Source organism: Eulemur rufifrons, chromosome 11 (assembly GCF_041146395.1).
Source record: "Eulemur rufifrons isolate Redbay chromosome 11, OSU_ERuf_1, whole genome shotgun sequence".
In the NCBI taxonomy this organism is placed as follows: Eukaryota; Metazoa; Chordata; class Mammalia; order Primates; family Lemuridae; genus Eulemur; species Eulemur rufifrons.
Window position 1 is genome coordinate 14017007 of NC_090993.1, and position 23392 is coordinate 14040398.

The 23392-nt window shown below is 44.7% G+C and overlaps 1 protein-coding gene across 2 annotated transcripts in view; it reads right to left on the reverse strand.

Annotated features, from left to right (window-relative positions):
• RAB4A (RAB4A, member RAS oncogene family) overlaps positions 1-22816 on the reverse strand; it is a 31785-nt gene extending 8969 nt beyond the window's left edge. Inside the window, exons 1-4 of one of the 2 annotated variants that reach the window (XM_069484752.1) lie at positions 22599-22816; positions 17524-17681; positions 7564-7644; positions 5275-5389 (exon numbers count right to left, since the gene is read on the reverse strand). In XM_069484752.1, coding sequence (XP_069340853.1) covers positions 5275-5389; positions 7564-7644; positions 17524-17626 — 299 coding nt within the window. In that variant the 5' untranslated portion in view covers positions 17627-17681; positions 22599-22816. The remainder of the gene's footprint in view (positions 1-5274; positions 5390-7563; positions 7645-17523; positions 17682-22598) is intronic. The other variant, XM_069484751.1, reaches the window with a different exon arrangement.
• Positions 22817-23392: the final 576 nt, after the last annotated feature.

The window sequence follows — 23392 nt, forward strand, 5'->3', positions numbered from 1 at the left end:
GGATCCAGTCACCGCTGCCCGTCACCAGACAGGAGACCGAGCCCCGTCCCGCGCCCTGCGCACATTCTCGGGACTGTTCTCTCTCAGTAACACACTTTCTCCCCCGCATTATCAACCTCTCCCCCTTTGCTGTATCTTTTTTCTACTAGCAAAATAAAGGTGGCCCTGGCACCTCCCATCCTAACACACCAAACCAAAAACATGCTGGCGGTCCTGTCGGCCACTCTCCCTCGGGCCTCCCGGAGTCCTCAGCCTGCCTTCGCCGCCTTCTCTGCTGCGCCCGCCCTGGCGTGTGTCTCCGACACTCCCCGCAGCAGCCTGCCGAGGTCCCCCAGCTCCGTGCACCCAAAACTAGTGGGCACTTCTGTCCTCGTCCACCCCTGCCTCTGCGGCCCGCCGTCTCGGGTCTCGCTCCTGTCGCCGGCCACGGTCGCCCCAGCGCCGGACCCTCTTCAATCTGCCCTGCGGGGACTGCAGCTCCCCCGCGTGGGTCCTGGGCTCTCTTTCCTGGTGACATTCGACTCACATTGTATCTCCAGCTCAGACTGCTTCACTGAGACCCCACTGATGCCCCCACAGGGCCATGAGACTGCCTCATAACACGGCAAACTTCACAGTTACAAGATAGAATTCCTTTTGGTCCCTCCCCCAGGCCCACGCTGGCCTCGGAAGGGGCATCACTCCCCACCCAGGCTCCAAAGCAAATCACCTCCACGTGTATCCTCGACTCCTTTTCGTCCACCTCCACGTTCGATCCTCCGGCCAAGTCCTATCCCTCGCACCCCACACGTCCTGCTCCAGGCACGCCTTCCCCTGTCACCTGCAGTCCCCTGTCACCCTCTGCCCCCACGCTGCGGTCACCTGGCAGCCACCCCGCTGCCACGAGGGCCTCAGTCCTTCTCCAGGGCAGCCCAAGTCCTCAAAGCCAGCCCTGTGCTCAGGCCGTCCCCCCGCCCACTGTCCCAGGCCCCCGGTCCCACTCTTCCCTGCTCCCAGCCCCTCCACCCGTCTGGCCTTGTCACAAGGCTGGTTTTCCTTGTCCTTTGGGTCCCATCAAACACCATATCCTCAGTGAGGTCATCCGAGCAGGATCCCACCCTCCAACTCCTGTGCTGTCCCCTCTGCTGCACCCGTCCCACTTGGTAACACGTGGTTTTGTGTGTTTCCGCACCGGCCGTCTGCCCTTCCAGCAGGCAGGCTCCGCGGCCGCTCACCGGAGTATCCTGGTGCTGGCACAGGGCCCAGGGCACCACTAGGTAACCAGTAAACACCCCACAATGTTGGCAGAACAAAAAATAACTACAGCATAATAATCATAAAACAAGAAACATATTTGGGGTCTTTGTCCCAGGTTCTGGGCACAGAGCTCCTAGAACTTCGGTGATTTTCTCAGAGATAAGAATGTTTTTTGTAGCTAATGAGTTGACTGGGGGATGGTGTCCAGGGAACCAACCTGTGATCAGAGGGTAGAACTTCTGGCCCCCGCCCCCCAAACTCTGGGGAGGGACAAGGAGCTGGAGGCTGAGTTGACAACCAGGCCTGCGTCATGAGGCCGCCACAAAAGCCACAAGGAGGTGGTCAGAGCGCCTCTGGGTTGGTGAACACACGGGGGTCCTGGAAGGCAGTGCCCCGAGAGGGCACGGCAGCTCTGTGGACGCCCCCCCGCCCCCTGCCCCGTGCATCTCTTCCCTGGCTGTCCCTGCACTGACTCCCACGTAACACACCGGGCAGTGGAAGTGTCTCCCTGAGGTCTGTGAGTCATCGCAGTGAACCCTCAAACCTGAAGAGGGGGTGTGGGGGGGCTGTGGGAACCGCCCAGTTTGGAGATGGCCAGGCAGAAGTGCAGGTGTCCGGGCTCCCCATTTGTGACCAGCATCTGTAGCAGGGGACAGTCTTGTGGGACCGCGTCCTTGACCTGTAGGGTCTCTGTTAACTCTGGTGGCATCAGAATTGAGTTTAGTGCTTGGACGCCCAGCTGGCGTCAGAGAGTCAGGGTGGCTGGTGTGAAGAAAGCCCCTCAGGCTTGGTGGCAGGAAAAGACGCCGCCACAGAAAGGAACAGTGCCTCTCCTCGGGCAATAAAGAAAACTGTGGGCTTGCAGAAAACAAACAAAACTACCCATCCTTGCTTTGCTCCTTGGGAAGGGCCCCGCCCTTAGACTCCCAGGCAGGTAGGCCGGGGAGCTTGCCCTTCCCACCTCGCGACTGCTGCCCGGGGCGCCCGTCTCAGGAACCGCAGCCCGGCCGTGGCCGCGAGGGCAGGGGGAGGCCGCGCGTCCCGCACACGGGAAGAGCCAGCTCTGCTCTTCCAGCTCAGCAGGCACCCAGGTGAGCTGTATCACAGCTCCTGCTTAAAAATTTATTCTAGAATTTATTTTACAACACTACTTTTTTTTTTTTTTTTTTGAGGACAGAAAGCAGAATTTTATTAATTTGCCGGCAAATGAGGAGGTTGGCAGACTCCTGTCTTAAAGTACCAATGTCCTCACAACTGTCTTGACATAAGGATTCTTGTATAAGTTATTCAGGTATATAAATTTAAAAATTTAAGAATACTTCCTTGAGGTGTTAAATTTTTTTTGCAAAAGTAATTTCAACCAATGTAACACATGTAGATAGTTTTAAAGTAAAATGTTACTAAAAGTCTTGAAACAAAACACAGCCACCTGCTTCGTTCCTCCCGAGGCCTCTCCCGAGGTGAGCACCTCCTTCAGGTGTGTGATTTTTCCTCTTCAATTGACCAAGTCATTTAAAGAAAACATATTGAGCCCATAACATGCTAGACACTATTTTGAGCATAGAAAAAAACGAACAAAAGCCACAAAAACCTCTACTCTCTTACAGTTTTCTTTCTTCTGGTATTTGCGTCCTTATTTCTACAGAATGCTTCGGCAACTATTGGAGTTTTTAATATTAGAGCTTATTGCTTCTCTGATTCGCTAACAGGGTTAGCCCACTTACAGCCAACCAGCCTTCCTTTCCTGTCACTCTCGTCTCCCAGGAAGGCAGCACTGCCACACCCTGAGTGCCCTCTCGCTCTGCCTCCACTGTCCCCAGACCTGTGCTGTCCTCCTGGGCTGGCCCCCTGCTGGCCTCACGGTCCCCTATCTGCACTCACACCGGTGAAGCATACCCTTCTGAACTTTCTAAGAAAGTACACTTCTGAGAAAGGTAACCTTTGTTTCCTCCCCATTCTTGCATATTTGAAGGCATTCAGATTTTATTCTCACACTTATAGTTCAGCTAAGATTAGAATTTTAGGTTGAAAAAAATTTTTTGCACTGAGTTTTGAAGGCAATGTGCCAATCTGTGTCAGCTTCCAACATTGGTGCTCAATGGAAATGCCAACGCAATCCCAATTTCCAGTACTTTATATGTGACTGCTTTCCCTCCTGGAGCCTTTTTGGATCTTTACTTCATCCCTGGCATTCTGAAATTTCACATGACATGCCCTGGTCTGGACCTTCCCACTCATTTGCATTTGCCAATCCATCTGGAATCTCATTCCTTCAGGGAATAGTTTTTTTCCTCTATTGTTTCCTCTGCTCTCCTCTCTTCTGGAACTCCTAACATGCAGGCTTTACAGCTCCTGGATTAATTCTGTCGGATTCTTTGTGTTGTCTCTTTCACTTGTCACCTTGAGTTTCTTGTTTTACTTTCTGGGAGATCACTACCCTGCTTAAAATATTATTCTGGTTGATCTTTTAAAATATCATTTTGTTCTTATTATGTACTTGAATGCAATCTCTGCTCTTATTTCTGAGAATATTGTAGTTTTTTTAGTGTATTTTTTCCTGTTTTCTGAAAGTTCCAGCTTTCTTTACTTTGGGCCTTCTCTTTATTATAGAAACTTTCCTTCAAATTTCTGTCTGATCACTTATATTAAGAGCAAGGAATGAAAAAGCCTAAAACAAGCTCTTTATGTCTGGGTGGAGCTGGTGGGCTTGGAGGGCTTCACTGTCAGATGACTGGATGGAGACTGTTTCACTGGGAAACCAAAATGTCAGTATCTTCAAGCCTTTCCTTTTGGGCTATTCATTTTTCTACAGATAAGAATCCTGTCTCCTGCCTGGGATGGATACACCTGGCTACCAGCAACTAGGGGAGAGGTGGGAGCAGAGGGTTAGGATTCAGAGACTTTCACTTAGCTTCCCTCTTTTCAGATCTCACCCCGCCCCCACCCTGCGCTGTCGTATGACCTTGAGTCTAGACCGTATTTCAACTTAGAGACTGAACCTTTTATTCTGCGTGTGCATGAGCACTTTTACCCCCACCCCCACCCCAGAACTTGATGCTTCCAAATCCTGACCTTTTCTGGGACTCAGCAGGGAGAAATGGTTTCCTCCATCCCAGTGGTTAAGACGGAGCTCCCTCCATCTTGCTGTGTACCAGCCACTTCCTATGTTTACTGTTTTGTTAGAAACCTGTCAATCATAGTTGTGTACTCTCCCCATTTTGGCCTATTTGAGTACATGCTATTTCAGTTGTTTTATAGTCATTTCAGGGGGGTTCAGAGAGGGAAAGACATAAATGTCTGATTGAATCCACCATGTTTAATCAGTGCTTCCAGAAGAATGACTGGGATTAATGATGGTTAAAATATTTTATAAGCAATTATTGAGCATTTAGTATATAATATATACCCAACTTTAATTAAGTGAAATGTTTACAGTGGGTTGAGTTTTATTTCACTGAATTTTGAAATGGTGGATATCTGTTCTGACTTTGTGCATCTGTGCAAAAAACAATTAAAATACTAAATAGATAACCTCATTTGCAGTGATCTGAAGTCATCATTCTGAGCATCTATTGTGATTGTATTGTAATAAAAGAGTGGAGGAACGAATATTTTGTGGGTTGTGTATATCAACCACGAGAACATGCTCTAGTTAATATAAAACAAAACAAAACCCTCACAAGAGGCTTTTAAAAATTCTCCTTTAAAAGTGAAATACAGAAAAAAATTGCACCATTAGTTTGCCTTGATTTTAACTTAAAAGCATACTGCAGAACACACAGTGCCACATCCTCCTGAGAATGATGTTCTAAACTACGATGCACTCTGAGATTCTACTATGTGCTTTAGTAAATCAATGGTGTATGGAGCTAAACTGAATTTTAGCTATCTCATCAATCAGTTTCCAGAGGTGACGTTTCTGAAATCAGCACAAGGAAGGTGGGGGGTTAGGAGAGGGTCTTAACCTTATATATTGAGAAAATATAATTATTTCAAATCCAATATTCAAATATTTTTTTAAGTTAGAGAAAAAGCTACCTGAATCGTTCTTGTCCTGCTGTATCCCATATTTGTAACTTTACATATTTACCACCAACATTTATTATCTTTGAACCAAATTCCACTCCTATTGTATGATTTGAGTCATCTTTGACTAAAAAAGAAAAACAAAAACAAGATATTTAATTTTAGAACATTAAGGTAATAGGCTTATAGATTGAAACAAGTAACACTAAAGTCAACGGTTAATCTGTCAATGGAAAATGGAAATTACTTTAGCCATTCATTCCTCAGATAGGTCACTGATAAGAAGCATTCACTGTTTTAAATACAATACATACAGTCCCTACTCTCAAAGAGATGATAAAGCTTTTTCTGGAAATCCCTAAACAAATCACACATTTGCAAGCTTAGGCTTAGAGGTGGCCATGCCATATCAGAATCATACCCAGCTGGGCACCATCAAGGTGCTCACAGACGGTGCCTGTCTGAACACCAGCATGCTGTTCAGAAGGGTGTTCTGCCCAGGGTCAGGTCTGGAACTCAGTTGGTAATGAGGTGGTGATAGTTTCAACTACTGTATTTGAATAGACAGATATTCTAAAAAAAATAAAAGTCAAAGGAAGGAAAAGCACCGTAGCCCACAAAGGAAATGTGAGAAGACACCAAAGATTAAGGAACAAGTTGAACCAAAAAAAATCTCTTAAACAAACCTAAAAACCAAAACTCTATGCATATTACAGATGTTAGAATTTTCATTAATTTTACTCTTACAGGGCAATAATTTGGAAAGAATTTGCTGGTGAAATCAATACTAACTGTTTGAATGGGCAGGAGACAGGCAAAATAAGTATTTCGCTAAACCCAACTGGAATACACTGCCTGTAAAAGAAGATTTTGGTGATGATGAAAGGATAAACTACAATCAAATATCAGGGCTATGCAGTCCATTGACTAATTTATATTTTTTAACTATAGAACAAAATCTAATTGTTCCAGAAATCAGGGACGCCACTTGGCAATTGGATGTGTTGTTTCCTGGAGGAGGGGGTGGCTGGCTGCACGCTGCCAGCCTGTCTCACGCCCACACGGCACAGAGCGAGCGTGGGCATCCCACCAGGAGTAAGCTCCCAGGCAGGACACCGGGCAGGAGCCTTCAGAAGGCCACAAATAAAGGCCAGGAGCACCCTGATTCCAACACGGCCATGAGAGAAATAATATCAGACCTTCCCGGAATCACTCCGTGTGAGGAGCTGGGAAGGACCTTCGGGGGAGCTCTCCTCCCAGGAGAGAATGATTACATAAACTTGGTACGTGGCCCAATACCTTCTGGGATATTCTTTTCTAAGGCCGTACAATGCGAAATCTTGGCAACCTGCACAGAAACCTGGAACCCCCGGGGAATGAATACTTGTTAAATTCAGTAAGGACAGGATCTGTGACTAACCCACGCTGCGTCCATGTCACTAAACACAGGCTCCAACAAGCTCTAGATTGGTGAAAAGGAAGTAGCAGAGTAAGTTCTTAGAATTTTATTCTTCTTCAAAGCTCTCCGCCAAGACATCTCATACCGGCTCTCTCCCCTCTTCACCCTCTACTTATAGTAGCTCGTGCATATTTGCTTAAGATGCACTTCATTAAATTACTTCTATTTTTGGACCTTCACCAGACTGCCATTAAATAAACAGGTCTTTCTCCACAATTCTTTCATTATAAAAGCACTATTTATTTTAAGGGCCTTTCAAACCTACAGTCTTCTACAATCTTTCAAGGCCTCCAGAGTTTGGAATAAAAAATTCAACTTCCTTCAGCAAAGCAGTGAGAGTCGATGGCAAAGGACAGCAGTGTGGTCAAGAGCCTGCGGTCACAAGGTGACTGCCCCAGAGCACACACCAGCCTCTCTGAACCTGTTTCCTGGCCTGCAAAGCAGTGCTGATGACAGTCACTCCCTTCACTGCTGGCCACAGTGAGGACCCAATGCTAGTATTTTATCTACAGTGTACGCCCAGGGCGTCTTTAGCTACTCCGTCAGGAACAGGGTCCCTGCCAGAGAATCTCTCTGCTACTTTCCCCGTCACCATGTTATCTGTTGGCATCAGGAAAACTTACAGCATGAGTAACTGTACACTGAACCATTACTAAGTAGAAATGCTCACAATAAAAACTCAGTCACATTACTAAAAATTTAATAATACAATCTCTTAAAGTACTTTTAAATTATGGCTTTTTTCCTCTGGAAAACAAAATCAGAGTTTCTAGCTGTAAAGGAATCTGAGCAAGAGAGCACTCTCAGAAGACATGCACAAAAGAATGACTGATGTCACTTACATTTTTTTTCAATAAACTGATGAAGTAAGCAAGATTTGCCAGTTCCGGCATTTCCAATAACCAAGAACTTAAACAAAAAATCTGCAAGACAAAAAGATACTATGAAAAATAACCTCAAAATGGGTACTGTGAATTTATTCTTAGGCTATGATCATAAAATTTAATGAAATCTTAGCTGTTAATATAACAAAAAAAGAGGTAACTAAGTATCTTGTGAAATGACAATAAAATTTTGACTTACCTTTTTTACACTTGAGCATTTTGATATTTGGCTTACATGCTAATTCAGTGGGTTTCCAAACTCTGCTTTCTGGACAATTTCTTTTGAAGTTGGAAGTTTAAAAATTCTTGTAATGAATGAAACTTGTTCCTTTGCTAGCGCTATTCAAAGAAATATGCATACTCAGTTGTAAGAAAATTTGTCTAGAAATTTTAAGTGTTTTTTTTTTTTTGTACAAAACAATAAGCCTGGTAGAATCAGAGGAGTCCACTTCTTTCTTTTTAAAAATGGGTATTTCTAACCTTGGGTGACAGAGCAAGATCCTGTCTCTTAAAAAAACTAATAGGTATAAGTTTCACCTGCACTTGCAGATTTGTATGGTCTTATTTCTATTCCTTCACCTGTAATTTGCGGCTCGTGAGAAGGACAGCTTAACCCACGTTTGGGTCAGTACTTCAAGGGTAAAATCTGTCTGGTTCAAGGTAGAGAGTGCTCTTCATTTCTTCCTTACACAGAGTAATATATTTAATTTGGGGTATTATTTTCTATGAAGTGGACTTACAGGATTTCCAAAATGGAATTTGTTAATTAGCCCGATGTAGCATCAGTGGCCCCATACTGCCCTTGGTGAGTCACTTCCCTTTTTCTGGTTAGCAAAGAACTTGAGTTCTGCTTAGCACAGTAACCTAAGAGTTTAGGAGGACACCAACTCCCTCTCCCTTTCACTCCACTGCCGAGCCCACCCCTCACCCACGGTCCTGACTCACCACCACCAAGCCCCACTGCTGCCCAGCTCATCGTGTGGCCTGGAACATCCTGCTCCGTAGTCCTGGCTCCCTTGTTCGCACCTCCTTTTCCAGATCAAACACTCCCTAACCTTGGCTACCTTCCCTCCCCACATTAAGCTCCAATAGTCTGTTTCTTTCCTGACATTTGGCCTAGTCCTGTCACTCTGGGACAGTGTCTGGCTCTGCTGCCCAGGCTAGAATGCAGTGGTTCACTGCAACCTCAAATTCCTGGGCTCAAGTGATCTTCCTGCCTCACTCAGCCTCCTGAGAAGCTGGGATTACAGGTGCATGTCATCGCACCTGGCTAATTTTTTTTATTTTTTGTAGGGGATGGGGGTGGGGTCTTGCTATGATGTTCAGGCTGTTCTTGAACTCCTGACCTCAAGCAATCCTCCTGCCTTGGCCTCCCAAAGTGCTGAGATTTCAGGCGTAAGCCACTGTGCCCTGCCTGTTTCTTAAGAACTATATTCATCATCACTCAGAGGTGAAGCCTATTCAACTTCTCATGATATTCAGATGGTTACACACAACTGAACTCAAAGAATAGCGCTATTAGATTATGTGGGCAGTTAAAAATGCCAATGGTTTTAGTTTCTCACTGCATGCCACACCGGTGTTCACAGCAGCATTATTCACAATAGGCAGAAGGTCCACCGAGGGATGAATGGATAAACAATATGTGGTACATACACACCACAGAGTATTATTCAGCTCTAAAAAGGAAATTCTGACACATGCTACAACATGGATGAACCCTGAAGACACTGTGCTAAGTGAAATAAGCCAGTCACAAAAGGACAAATACTTAAATGAGAGTCAAATTCACAGAGACACAAAGAAGAACTGTGGTTGCCAGGAGCAGGAGGAGGGAGAGTGGAAAACTGTTGCCCAATGGGGATGAGCAGCAGTTTGGCAGATGAAAAAGCTCTAGAGTGGACGGTGGTGACGTCTGCACAACAAAGCGACTGTACTTAATGCCAATGAACTGCACACATAAAATGTATACTTTATGTTACCTGTATTTTGCCATAATAAAAATAAACAAACAAATAAATAATGCATGCCAGGCTTAATCATTTTCATTGAATACTTTTACAACCCAAGAAATTGAAGAGAAAATGGTTAAGCTCACCAGGCTAAAAAGAATATTGGAATTTTTTTTTTTTTTTTTTTTTGAGACAGAGTCTCTCTCTGTTGCCTGTGTTAGAGTGCCATGGCGTCAGCCTAGCTCACAGCAACCTCAAACTCCTGGGCCTAAGCGATCCTCCTGCCTCAGCCTCCCAGGTAGCTGGGACTACAGGCTTGTACCATGACACTTGGCTTATTTTTTCTATTTTTAGTAGAGATGGGGTCTCACTCTTGCTCAGGCTGGTCTCCAACTCCTGAGCTCCAGCAATCCTCCCACCTCAGCCTCCCAGAGTGCTAGGATTTACAGGCATGAGCTACCACACCTGGCCTGGAACAAATATTTCTTAAAGTCCATGCTTAGCTATATGAATAGTTTAAGTTCCAGGATTACACGGATTTGTGAAATTCGTTTTTCTATGTACCTATGTACAGAAACATTTGAATCTTTAAACTGTGTTATACATTCTTTTTCTCTCTTAAGACTTACCATTGCCTACACATTGCCAGCTTCTTTACCTGGTTTTCTTCTTCTCTTTACAACTTATACAACGTATTGGGCTTTATTTCTTAAATAGAAGAGGATATTGAACAAGACTCAGAAATTCCAATATTTGAGCCGGGTGCGGTGGCTCATGCCTGTAATCCTAGCACTCTGGGAGGCCAAGGCAGGAGGATCGCTCGAGGTCAGGAGTTCGAGACCAGCCTGAGCAAGAGCGAGACCCCATCTCTACTAAAAATAGAAAGAAATTATCTAGACAGCTAAAAATATAGAGAAAAAAATTAGCCAGGCATGGTGGCACATGCCTGTAGTCCCAGCTACTTGGGAGGCTGAGGCAGAAGGATTGCTTGAGCCCAGGAGTTTGAGGTTGCTGTGAGCTAGGCTGATGCCACGGCACTCTAGCCTGGGTGACAGAGCAAAACTCTGTCTCATAAAAAAAAAAAAAAAAAAATCAAATCATCATCATTTTCTGCTATGGTAATTTTGCTTAAATATACTCTATTATTATTACTATCTAGATTGCATCATAGTCTCAACTAGCCAAAGGGTAATATATCTATTGAACTGTAGGAGGCTGATGCAGGAGGATCACTTGAGCCCAGGGATTTGAGGTTGCAGTGAAGCACTGCAACTTGCTGGACAAAAGATACATAATTTCCATATTTACAAATATGTCATGACTCCAACAAATATTTCATATTCTGAATCTTGTAGCTCAGTGGTTCCCAACCTTTTTGTTAGCAAGGAACAGTTTCATGGAAGACAATTTTTCCATGGATGGGGTGGGTATGGTTTCGGATGATTCAAGAGCATTACATTCATTGTGTACTTTATTCCTATTATTATTACACTGTAATATATAACAATTACACAACTCACCACAATGCAACCTCTCTCTGCTAATGGTAATCTGTATTCGCAGCCACTCCCCAGTGCCAGCATCGCTGCCTCAGCTCCACCTCAGATCACCAGGCATCAGATTCTCACAAGGAGTGTGCAACCCAGATCCCTCGCACGCGCAGTTTACACTAGAGTTTGTGCTCCTGTAGGACTCTAACGTCCCAGTGATCTGACAGGAGGCAGAGCCCAGGCGGTGACGCGGGCACTGGGGAGTGATGGTTTGCTGCTGCAAATACAGAGGGAGCTTTGCTCGCTCACCCTCCGGCCCATCACCTCCTGCCGTGTAGCCTGGTTAGTGACAGGCCACATTCCAGCGCCAGTCCGTGGCCCAGGGGGTGGAGACTGCAGTTGTAGCTCAAATGTTACACATCATATGTTTGTATCAAACCATCACATGTACCCCATAAATATGTGCAACTTCTTATTATATATCCGTAATAATTAAAAATAAAAACTAATAAGCAAACAAAAAGATTATTTATAGTAAATATAAAATCTTTTTCTTTGAAAACCTTTTGGGATCAAATATTAATACATAAAAATGCTAGATAAAGTATATCACACTTTAAAAATGCATCGCTGAGCTTTTAGGAAATCTTCAGATGCTTAGAACAGAGAAGAAACTGAGAAAAGCAATGAGGGCCTTGGGTGGGGGCTGCTAGTCTGGGATTGGCTTTAGTGTCAGTGTGGGACGGGACAAGAGCTGGTGTCCACGTGACGGAGAGAGCACGGAACTGAATCCGAGTTTTCTTCAGGGCTAGGCCCAAGTGAAAGGGTAAGATGAAAAACAAAAGCACACTCACTAGCTCAGGCAGGCACGGAATCTTCCCTGACTCTGCCTGCTCTCTCAGCAGAATGGGATAAACATTCCCCTTTGAAAATTAATTATGGGCTGGCACCACAAGTAGGCTTGGGATTCAAATTTAAACAACCATGTGGACAATGAACCCCCAAGTTAGGAAATTAGCAAAAACAAAGGCGGCTCTAGAAAGGAGCATCACTGAGATGCCCAGAAGAAGCAAACGCAGATCACTCTGGAAGGACACATCCTCACCCAGCACACACACGATCCCCCCACGCACAGCTGCTTCAAAAATAAACGTAAGATCACAAAACACTCAAGGAAACAAGCCACCAGGAGTGAATCAGCCAGACAGTACTTTAGACCTTCAAGATTTCAATAAAAGAACAAATCCACAGGTTGGGTGTGCTGGTTCACACCTGTAATGTCAGCAATTTGGGAGGCTGAGGCAGGAGGACTGCTCGAGACCAGGCATTGGGGGCTGTAGTGAGCTACAATAGTGGCACCACACTTCAGCTTGGGTGACAAAGACCTTGCCTCAAAACAAAGCAAAACACACAAAAAAGAACAACCTGATAAAGTATCTTCAATATGATCAATACCATAAAAAAGAAGTGAATCCTTAAAAAAAAAAATAGGATGTCTTGAAAGAATTAATAGATTTCTATTAATAGAATCTATAATATCCAGAAATAAAAATTATAGTAATTAAAATTACTCAATGGATAGGTTAGAAAGCAAAGTGGGCAAGACTGAGGAGAGAATTAGTGAACTAGAGTAGAAACTGGAGGAAATTACCAACCAGCAGTTTAGAGAGCTGAAGACAGAACATATGAAAGAGAACTTAAGAGATGTGGAGGATTGAAGGGAAGGGTCTAACATAGGTCTAAAAGGCATTTTGGAATTAAAAAAAAAAATAGGAGAATGGGGGTAGAGAGACAACATTAAAAGAATTAATGGCTGAGAATTTTATAGAATGAAAATTAAAGGATTATTAGAATAAACAATAACTTTGAACCATGTGAATACATAAGAATCCATACATAAACACGTAATTGTGAAACTGCAGACCAAAGACAAAGGCTGTAAAAGCAATTAAAAAGAAAGGAAAAATTCCCCACAAAGAAACTCGGTGTGTAGACTCCAAAGGTCAGAAGCAGTGGGGTCCTATATGCACAGGCTGGGGGGTGGGGGCACGAAAACAACCTAATGGAGCATTTGATGCACCAAAACTACCCTTAAAGCCAAGGTGGACTCTGCTTCCAGGACGATGGAGAAGTACTTTTCCCTGGTTCGCTCATTAAGTACAACTAGAAACCCTAGACACTATATATGTGTGTGTGTTTATATATTATAGAGAGTTGAAGACAGAACATGTGAAAGAGAGCGTAAGAGACGTGGCGGATTGCACATATACATAAAAAGACGACCCTGCGCGGGAGAGAGAAAAAGGCAGACGGGCCGGGGACTTCACAGCCTGAGGGATGCTATGATGCTGAGTTCCCTGGGTTTTCCTTTTGCCTCATATATCTCAGACTTGAAGGAGAACAAGCTGGTAACTGAGAAATGCCAATGGGTACGGATGAAAAAAGTCCCAACAAAGTCCCAACAGCCTGCTCTCTCTGGAAGCTACAGGACCAGGAAAGGGGCAGCTGAACAAGAGAGAAAACTCTTACACAATAACCACTCTCCTCTACCCAAGCACCACAGCAAAAACCATGGCCCACACCAGTAAAGGCCAAATGGGGAGCCTAAACTTCCACCCTGGCAAGGCTTTAACAAGGCACACGAATCCCCCACAGAGGTGGTGTCAGAGAAGACCAAGTAGGGCGCTGGGGCTTTCTGCTGACGGGTAATGAGCTCTTCTCCTGCCCCTGCTGCTGTGTCAGGGGAGATCAGGGGGAAGGGGCACTAGACATTTTCATCCCCACCCAGCAGTAACAAGAATCCCTCTCATGTGTCAGCGGAGGCCGAGTGAGGAATCTGGACTTCTACCCCCACCTGCTGGTGATGAGGTAGTACCCAAGAAAGGAAGCCAATTAAAAGCTAAAAAAGATCCAAGTCTTGTAATGTAATACAAAAATGTCCGCGTTTCGGTTGAAAATCCCTCACTATACCAAGAACTAGGAAGATCTCAAAATGAAAGAAAAAAGATAATCAACAGATTCCAACATCAGTTGACAGAAATGTTAGAATTACCTGACAAAGATTTTAAAACAGCTATCATAAAAATGCATCAACAATCAATACAAACATGCTTGAAACAAATGAAAAATTAGAAATCTTCAGCAAAGAAACAGAAGATTTGAGGAGGAACCAAATAGAAATTTTAGAATTGAAAAATAAAACAATCAAAATAAAAAGCCCAGTGGATAGGCTCGACAGCAGAATGAAAGGGACAGAGGAAAGAATCAGTGAACTAGATGACAAAATGATAGAAAGTATCCAGTCTGAACAATTTAGAAAGAAGATTGAAATAAATAAACATAGCCTTAGGGACCTATGGAACAGTTACAAAAGATCTAACATGTGTGTCATTGGAGTCCTAGAAGGAGAGGAGAAAGAGAATGGGGCTGAAGAAAGCATTCAAACTAATAACAGCTGAAAACTTCTTAAATTTGGTAAGAGATATAAAACTACAGATTTAAAAAACTGAATCAACACTAAATGGGATAAGCAGCCAGAGAAAAATGATAGATGCCCTATCTATAGGGGAAAAAGAATCCAAATGATGGCAGATTTCTCATCAGAAACCATGGAGGCCAGAAGGGAGTGATGCAGTATTTTTCAAGTGCTGAAAGAAAAACAAAAACCAAAAACCAAAAAAACCCTCTCAACCCAGGATCCTCCATCCAATAAAAATATCCTTCTGGAATAAAGGGTAAACCAAGAAATTCTCAGATAAAAAAAATTAAAAGAATTTATCACCAACCCCAAAAGAATGGCTAAAAGAAGTTCTCTAAACAGAAAGGAAATGACAAAAGAGGAATCTTGGAATATTAGGAAGGCAAAAAAAACATGCAAAGCAAAAATATGGGTAAATACACTAGGATTTCGTCTCTTGAGTTTTCTAAATTATGTTTAGCTGTTTAAGAAAAAATTATTTCATTACCTGATATGATTCTAAAATATGTCAAGAAAATATTTAAGACAATTATAAATGAGGGAGGGTAAAGAGTTGTAAAAGAAATCAAGGTTTCTATATTTCACTGGTAAAATAATGACAATAGTAAACTGCGATAAGTTATGTATACACAATGTAATACCTAGAGCAACCACTAAAAAAAGTTATTATCAGAGATACATTCAAAAACACTCTAGGTAAATCAAATGGAATTCTTTAAAAAAAAAAAAAAGGGCCAATCAAGGCAGGCTAGAAAAAGAAAACAGAGAAATAAAAAACAGAACAGAAAACAAAGAAATGAAATGATGAACCTCAGTCTTACTACATCAAAAATTGCATAACTTGAATAAATATACCAATTAAATGATAAAGATTGGCAGACTTTTGCTCATAAGGGCAGAAATAAAACAGATTGGCAGACTGGACTAGAAAATATGACCCAACAATATGCTGTCTACAAGAAACCCACTTCAATTGTAATAATATAGGCAGGTTGAAAGTGAAAGGATGGAAAAAGATATACCATGCAAACAATAATCAAAGGAAAGTAGGACTGGCTATATTAACATCAGATAAAATAGACTTCAGAGCAAAGAGACAGAAAGGACCATTATGTAACAACAAAAGGGCAAATCCACCAATAAGATATAGGAATCCTAAATGTGTGCACACCAAACAGCTATAAAATGTTAAGCAAAAACAGAGATAAAAGGACAAACGGACAAACCCACAATTTTAGCTGGAGATGTCACCACTAAGTAAAATGTTAGCTGTATATTTGGCAGCTTCTCATAAAACAAAATGTTTACCGCATCACTCAGCAAGGGCACTCGCAGGCATTTATCCATCCCAGAGAAATACAGACTTAAATTCGTATAAAACCCTGTATATGAATGTTTCTGGCAGCTTTATTTGTAATAGCCCCAAACTGGAAACAACCCAGATGTTCTTTAACAGGTAAATGGTTAAGCAATCTGTGGTACATTCATACCAAGGACTACTTAGCAATAAAAAAAGTACTGAACTTTTAATACATGCAATAATCTGGATGACTCTCCAAAGAATTATACTGTGAAAAAGTCAATCCCCCAAAATTACAATTACAAAATTCCATTTATATAACATCCTCAGAATGAGAAAATTATAGAAATGGAGAACAAATTAATGGTTGCCAGGGGCAAGGGAGGGGGTGGTGGCAGGAGGGAAGAGTGTGTGCCTAGAAAAGGGCAACAGGAGAGATCTTTGTGGTGATGAAAATGTCCTGTATCGGTACGAACAATATCCTGGTTGCCATATTGTGCAATAGTTTTGCACATTGTCCCTATGGGGGAAAACCGGGTAAAGGGTAAAGGAGATCTCTGTATTTTTTCTTAAAACTGTACATGAATTTATAATGATCTCAAAATAGAAACTTTAATAAAAAACAAAAGAATAGGTGATATTATCAGACAATGACTCTGTGAGTTTACTACGCACAGTCCCCAAACTGAAAGAACTACCAAAGGATGTGCTTTAAGAAGGAAAGTGCCAGAAGGCAGGCAGGTAAGAAGCCAAGTTGTCTAACAGTTTACTTTCTGTCTAAAGATGTATGTTTTTGGCTAATAGAGATAAAACTAAGTATCACAAGGAGCAATGAATTATTCCTCAGTAGGTGATAAGAATGCAACTTTATCAGAAGTTTCAGTTAATGCAGAACAACCTGGATTTCGCACACATCATTCTGGCCAAGTGTACAGCATCATATTCTCTGCTCTCTCCAAGGTTCGCTGGTTTACAGCAATGACAGGCTCACACATCATGCCCCCATACCAGAGTATGGTAGAATTTGCATTGGTTTTATGGATTTATCTTGTATTTATAAGGCGATTTTTTTTCTTTTTCTTTTTCCTTGCTTGAGGGTAGATGATATAAATGCTGCATATCACGTAAATGTTTTATATGTTAAGTGCATGATGCTTTGCAACTACAAAAAGGCTTAACAGGAGCAATTAAATAACCACATTTAAGGAAGTAATTAATGTAATCAATGAGTAATTAATGGAAGAGAGTGCCTAGGTAGGTTATATAAGATAACTAAATGTGAACTAGTTAAATAATTATGTCCGTTTTCATTAGACTCGATGTTTATCATAATGAGTGTTAACTTGGCTCAAAATCACAAAAAAATGTTCTCATCCAGTTTATGATAATTACAGTCACTCGATGAGGGTTCCTCGGGAACCGGAGAAGCTCGAAGGCAGGGCAGAGACCACATTCCACCACAGACAATCTGAGATACATCCTACTGATGTACTTTTAACTTTTCATATGAAAAATGTTAAGTGAGATCACGGGAAAGATTATCAAATAATTAGAAATCAGTCTTGGGCCATCAATCAGCCATTCAGGAACACAGACACAATATACATCAGGGGAAAATGGCCTCCACGCCACTGAAACAGCGACCGCAAAGCCAAAGGATCAGCTTCAGAGGAGAAAGCTTGTTTGGAATTGACCGACCTGTTCCACATTCACTGGAGCAGCCTCTGTCACCCAGTTCCTGGACCACAGCAGCCCAAAGCATGTCCTCAAGCAGGGCTGGGAGCCGCAAGCACAGAGGCATTGGGGACAGCACAGCACGTCTGCTCAGCAGTTGATGGCTGATGATGGCCGTGAGTCTTCAGGAAAATTAAGTCATACTCTGTATACAAGACGACCTCCGCCCTCCTAGTCCCCCAGCCCCACGAGCAAAGGTTTTGCCTGTGAGATTTCCAAAACTAAGCAAGGAAGCGAGGACGCGGGGCCCCTGGCTGCGGGATCCGTTCCACGTGTCCCGCTTCCCCCAGACCAGGCCAGCGCTGGGGGGCGGGGTGGGCAGAATGCAGTCACTCTGAGAAGGGTTCCTTGGTTTCTGGCTCAGGTTTGCGATTGCAGGAGCTGAGATCAGAAATGCTGGAGGTTCGGAGGAGTACATTTTAGGGCAAAATAACGAATTGCAGATTCACACATTAAACTGAATCTAAACTAGCACGTTGTTTGCAGGAAGTTCTCATGAGGGTTGAATATGAAAAGAGAAGCTAAGTAACATAACGGTCACAAAGTGTCCCCTGGGCCTGACCACCAGCATCCCTGGTGACATCGATGCCACTCGAGGTAGGGGCAAAATCCTTGTTACAGTCTGCCAGGAATGGAGGCGTGAGACAGAAAGTACTGACAGCTCTCACAAGCAGCCTGGCCTCCAGGGAGAGGCAGGGTGAAGAGAGGGTGCGAGCGGAAGGCACGGCTGGGGAGACGCCAGCAGAAAGGGGCAGCAGGGGGAAGGGCACGACATTCCAGGGATGGGGTTAGACTCAAACAAGAACAGAGACCTGCGTTCTTCTCGGGCAACAGGGAAAGGGCCAAGGATGAGTGTGCACATAAGCAAGTTTGCAGGCTGGAGAGGGGACAGGAAGAGAGCAGTCTCCTTATCATGGCATCTTTTTCTTCTATCTCCTGGGGAGTCATCTACTGAGAGTGAGATAACGGGACTGAGGAGATGTGTGAAGGTTTAAAACAGCTGATGTGGAGAAAGGCACAGGCGGCCAGGATCAGAAAAGGGATGGCTAAGTGCAGACCACTGTGCACCCGGCTGGAAGCTGAGACCATGTATCTGTAGTGATCTCAATTTACAAAGAGCTCTGTCTGCATAGCAGCGGGCAAGGCAGGGTAGCTGGGCTGGGGCCGGGCAAAGTGTGTGCAGTTGAAGGACACAGAAGAGAGAGGTGGAGGAAAGGTCGTGGCTGTCATACCTGGAGAGGGAGCAGCTCACCGCCTGGAAAGGAGGGGGGAGGATGGACCAGGAGCCTGGAGCTCTTACGGTAACAGCACCCACATGGCCTGGGAGCTGGTCACATACAGAACCCCCTTCCACACCCCCACTGGATTAGGATCCGTATCTTAACACACCAGGGGACTTGTGTGCACATTAGTTTGAGAAGCACTGGTACAGTGTTTCCCAAACTTTGGTCCTTGAAATGTTCACCAGTTTTTGGTGAAGGAGAAAAAGAAAAATACAAACATTTACAATCGAAAATTTATTCAAGTTAAAGAAATGTCTTTTATTTTGCTGTTATACACTTCCTTTGCTGACACTGTTTACATGTCCAGTCTTTGATGAAATTAAGGTAAAGGCAATTTGGGTGATTTCCCTAACAGCAAGTTATTTCACACTTTATTGGAACCAAGTGACTTTGAAAATGTTATTTCCTTTACCTACCTCCTTACTCCATCTTGCCTTATCAAGCCTAAATTTCTCCATGAATTGTATTTTGATGATCAAAGCTTATGTATTAGTTTCCTACGACTGGCATCCCAAAGGACCACAAACTAGGTGGATCAAAACAACGTTGATTGTCTCATAGTTCTGAAGGCTTGAAGTACAAAATCAAGGTGTTGGCAGTGTCAAGCTCTCTCTGAAGGCTCTAGGGAAGGGTCCTTCCCTGCCTCTTCCTCGTTCCTGGTGGTTGCCAGCCATCCTTGGCATTCCGCTCCAATCTTGGCTTCCACCTTCATATCCCATTCTCCCTGCATTTCTGTGTCCGAGCTTCCCTCATCTTGTAAGGATGCCAGTCACTGATGAGGCCCACCTTAATCCAGCATGCCCTCATCTTACCTTGATTACATCTGCAAGGATGCTATTTCTAAATGAGGGGCAGGTGGAGGCTGGCACTCACAGCTTACAATATATTTTTAAAAGAAAATACTGTGATAATCCTCAAAATTATATGATAAATACCATAATACTGTGCTGTTTTCAAAACGAAGCACAAAGTCAACATTGAAAAAGAGTACATTGTAATAAAAATTAGCAATTTGAGTTGTGTTCTTCGGTTTTGTACATTGTTCCCATCGTGGATGGCATAAACTCTAATGTGTAAAGATTTGTTTTAGATTTTTTTCTCACTCTCAAACTGCCTAGGCACTTACATTTTTAAACAATTTCTGGCATTTCTCTATCACATACACTTTTTAGCTCCTCTCTCAACACTGTTGCCTGGCATGAAGAATTACAGCCAGTTTGTGATCTCCCAGGTCTCAGAGGGCTGAAATGAGTTCCTTGGCAAGTGCCATGCCGTACTAACTGGCCAGGGCTTTAAGAATGTTCTGAATTTAATAACATTTGGGAGAACCTTGTTTCAGGTTACTAATATTTAGATTAAGGGTTTCAATCAGAAATCTATCTGCTTAAGATTTCAATTTTGAATTACATTATTACATATAGTATTCATGTGGTTAGTGGAGCACGAAATGATGAACACTACTCAGTCTCGGGCAGATGAAATAACGCCTCATATGCTAAAAGGCAGGTAGATGTAGCTCATCAACAGCACGTTTTATGCACTGGCTCTATTTCTCATCATACTTCTGGCACGATACACAGAGCCTCCTTTTACAGAAGAGAAAATGAGCACAGAGTACAAAAAAGTTTAAAGGTTAGACAAACACTCCTTCCCCAGCTAAGAGGCAAGTGTCCAGAGGAGGGAACCTGATTGTTTGACTTTTAGGAAGCAATGCTGTGCAAGTAGCCCAGTGATAAGTGAAGGTGACAGCCTAGAAGTTGGTTTTTGGTGATTTTGATTTTAGGTTGGCAACTTCAACTGCCACACTTGCTCCTTCTAAAACTAATTTTTTAATTTATTAGTTCCTTAGTTTTCAATAAGTTTCCTCTAATTTCCTTTGTTGAAAGAAAAGACTAAATTCTCAGTTAATAAAAAGTAAAAACACAGTTGGAAGGTACCATGAAATAAGAATACTAATGGCCAAAGCCTTATGACCAGAGTTTAGTGAATTAATCTTTGATGCTCAAAAGTTCAATTAACTGTGTCTAAACTGACTTGGCGATACCAAAGGTATGCTTTATTCTATCAGCTGTTATAATTTCATATAAGAAAAATGAGATGTAAAAGCCCTCTCTCCCGAACTCTTCCAGTCCTTTCTTCCTAATTCACGACCTCCACTTGGTTTTCTTATTTGGATTTTTCGTCCCTCCCTTGTGCTCCTGCCTAGGTTAAAGGAAGTAAGCGTGGACTAAGGGGCACCTGGAAATGAAGTGCAAAACTGACAAAAATTACTAACGAACATATTTTCTTTACAACATTTCTGACTGTGGTTCTCTACAGGAAGAACCAGAGCATTAGCATCTCACAGGAGCATTTGCAACACTTGTCCTGACAAAGCCAGTGACTTACTGGAGGGTTTCCTAAGCCTTCTAGGAACAGACATGCCCAGTGTCACCAAGAACAGGGCAGTACCAGTCACAGGAGTCCCTGAACACGGGCCAACCCTTCCAAGAGCTCCCATTTTTCTCAGGAGACACGCTGACACCCTCCTGAAGGCCCTCTCCTCCCTGCCTCCCCCCCCCCAGCCTGGTGCTCAACCACACTCCCTTTCTTGAACTGCCTTTTCCACAGGCCTGAGCTGTTCGCGTGCTGCCTTGTTTGTGCCTCCCTAAGCACCCAATCAACTTTCTTTCTACATACTCTCACAGACCACATTCCTTCAGAACTCTTGCCTGGTCTTTAACTATTCATTCATTAGTGTCATAATTGGGTTAATCCTGTATTCCCCACTGGAGACCAGAGACACAGCTGTTGTGTTCCTGCAGTATTTAAAGCCCTGCTAGCATGGTGCCTGCTCTCCTAATGCCATGCCACTGTTTGTTGAAGGGAAGAAAGCAGCACGCCAGGACAGATGGAGACAAGATTGATTTGGCTGGAGCTATATACTTTTGAACTTGAGCCTCTCTCTGGGACTATAAAACTCCAAATCGGATTCCAAAGAGTGATTACGGGCTGGTACGCAAACATCTACTCAACCCTGATAACAAATAACAAAGTACAAGTTGTTTATTTTTACCACGCAGGTAAAAAAAAAAAAAAAAAAAAAAAAGGCAACACCGTATATGAATTGGGTGGAAAAGCTTTCATTTATGCAAAAAATAGTTCAGCCCCTCCAGGTCTGGGTGCTGTAAGGGAAACAAAGATTAAACAGACCGGGCTCTGCTTTCAAGGTGTTTACGGTCTTACAAAGAGAAAAGACACCGTTATAAAGAGCCACAATGCAACCTAGAAAAGGCTGAACACCCCTGAAAGAGAGAGAAATAAACGAAACAAGAGGTCTCGAGGAAGAGACGGATTAGTCTGTCGGTAACTCCTTATTGTAATCCCAGTGCAAAGAAAGGAATTCCAAACCAGGAAAGGTCAAGCCCGAATATTTGCAGAACACACTGAAATACAGGCGTCGCCCTGAGCCCTTCACATCGCCCGGGGGGGAGTGGGGGGCGGATATATCGCAGCTGAAACCGAGCATCACTCCGGCTTCCCCACCTTGAGCTATTTAAATTAAACTCAGAAAGGAGAAACGCCAAGAATGCAAGCGCGGAGAAAAAGCAGGAGGAAACTTGCAAAAGCAGATCACGGCGACGGGCCGCGCACGGCCCGGCCCGCGCACTCCGCGTCCCGTCCCGTCCCCGGACCCCGCGACCCCCGCGCCGAGACGCCCCCCCGCTCCGGCCCGCGTCCCCGACACCCTCGCGACCCCGCCCGCCGGGCCCCTACCGTAGGTTTCGGACATGGCCGTCTGCGACATCTTGGGAGCGGCCGCCTCTCGCCGGGCACCGGCTGCAGCTCGGCCCGGCACCGCGAGCCGCGTCTCCGTGGGGAAAGGCGTGGGGCGGGGGACCGGAGGAGGGAGGGATCCAGCCGGTCCCCACGGCAACCGCCGGCCTCCCGCGGCTGCGGCCCCGCCGGACTCCGGCTCCGCGCAGGCGCACGGCCCTCCGCCCCCCGTCCGGCCGGCCGGGAGGCGGAGACGGTGCCCAGGAGGCCCGGCAGCCCGCGGCCGCGCGTGCGCACGGGAAGCCGGGGTGGGGGCACGGGGAAGCCGGGGCGGGGGGCGCGCGCGTGCGCACGGGAAGCCGGGGCCGGGGCACGGGGAAGCCGGGGCGGGGGCGCGCGCGCGCGCACGGGAAGCCGGGGAGGGGAGGCGCGCACGCGCACGGGAAGCCGGGGCGGGGGCGCGCCGCAGAGAGCCGCAGGGCGCGGCTGGCCAAGCCAGGATATCCGGGGCGCAGCGAGGCGGGCGGGCGTCAGGTTTGGGGGTGACGGAGGACAGCGAACAGTGGGGTCCGCCCTCGGAAAGAGGAGACCAAGTGCCTGCACCTGGGAGGAAGGCAGTCCTCTTGCCACATCGGCCCGCCTCGGTAAAGACCTTGTCTTCGGTGGTCATTTGTGGCCCTAAGCCAGGAAAAACCTTCCTTTACGCTGTTGGGCTCCACGCCAGAACTCGGCTAATGGGCGACTGCGTAGGCCCGGGCGCCCGCCGAGGCCCCCTCCCTGCGGGGCCGCCGAGC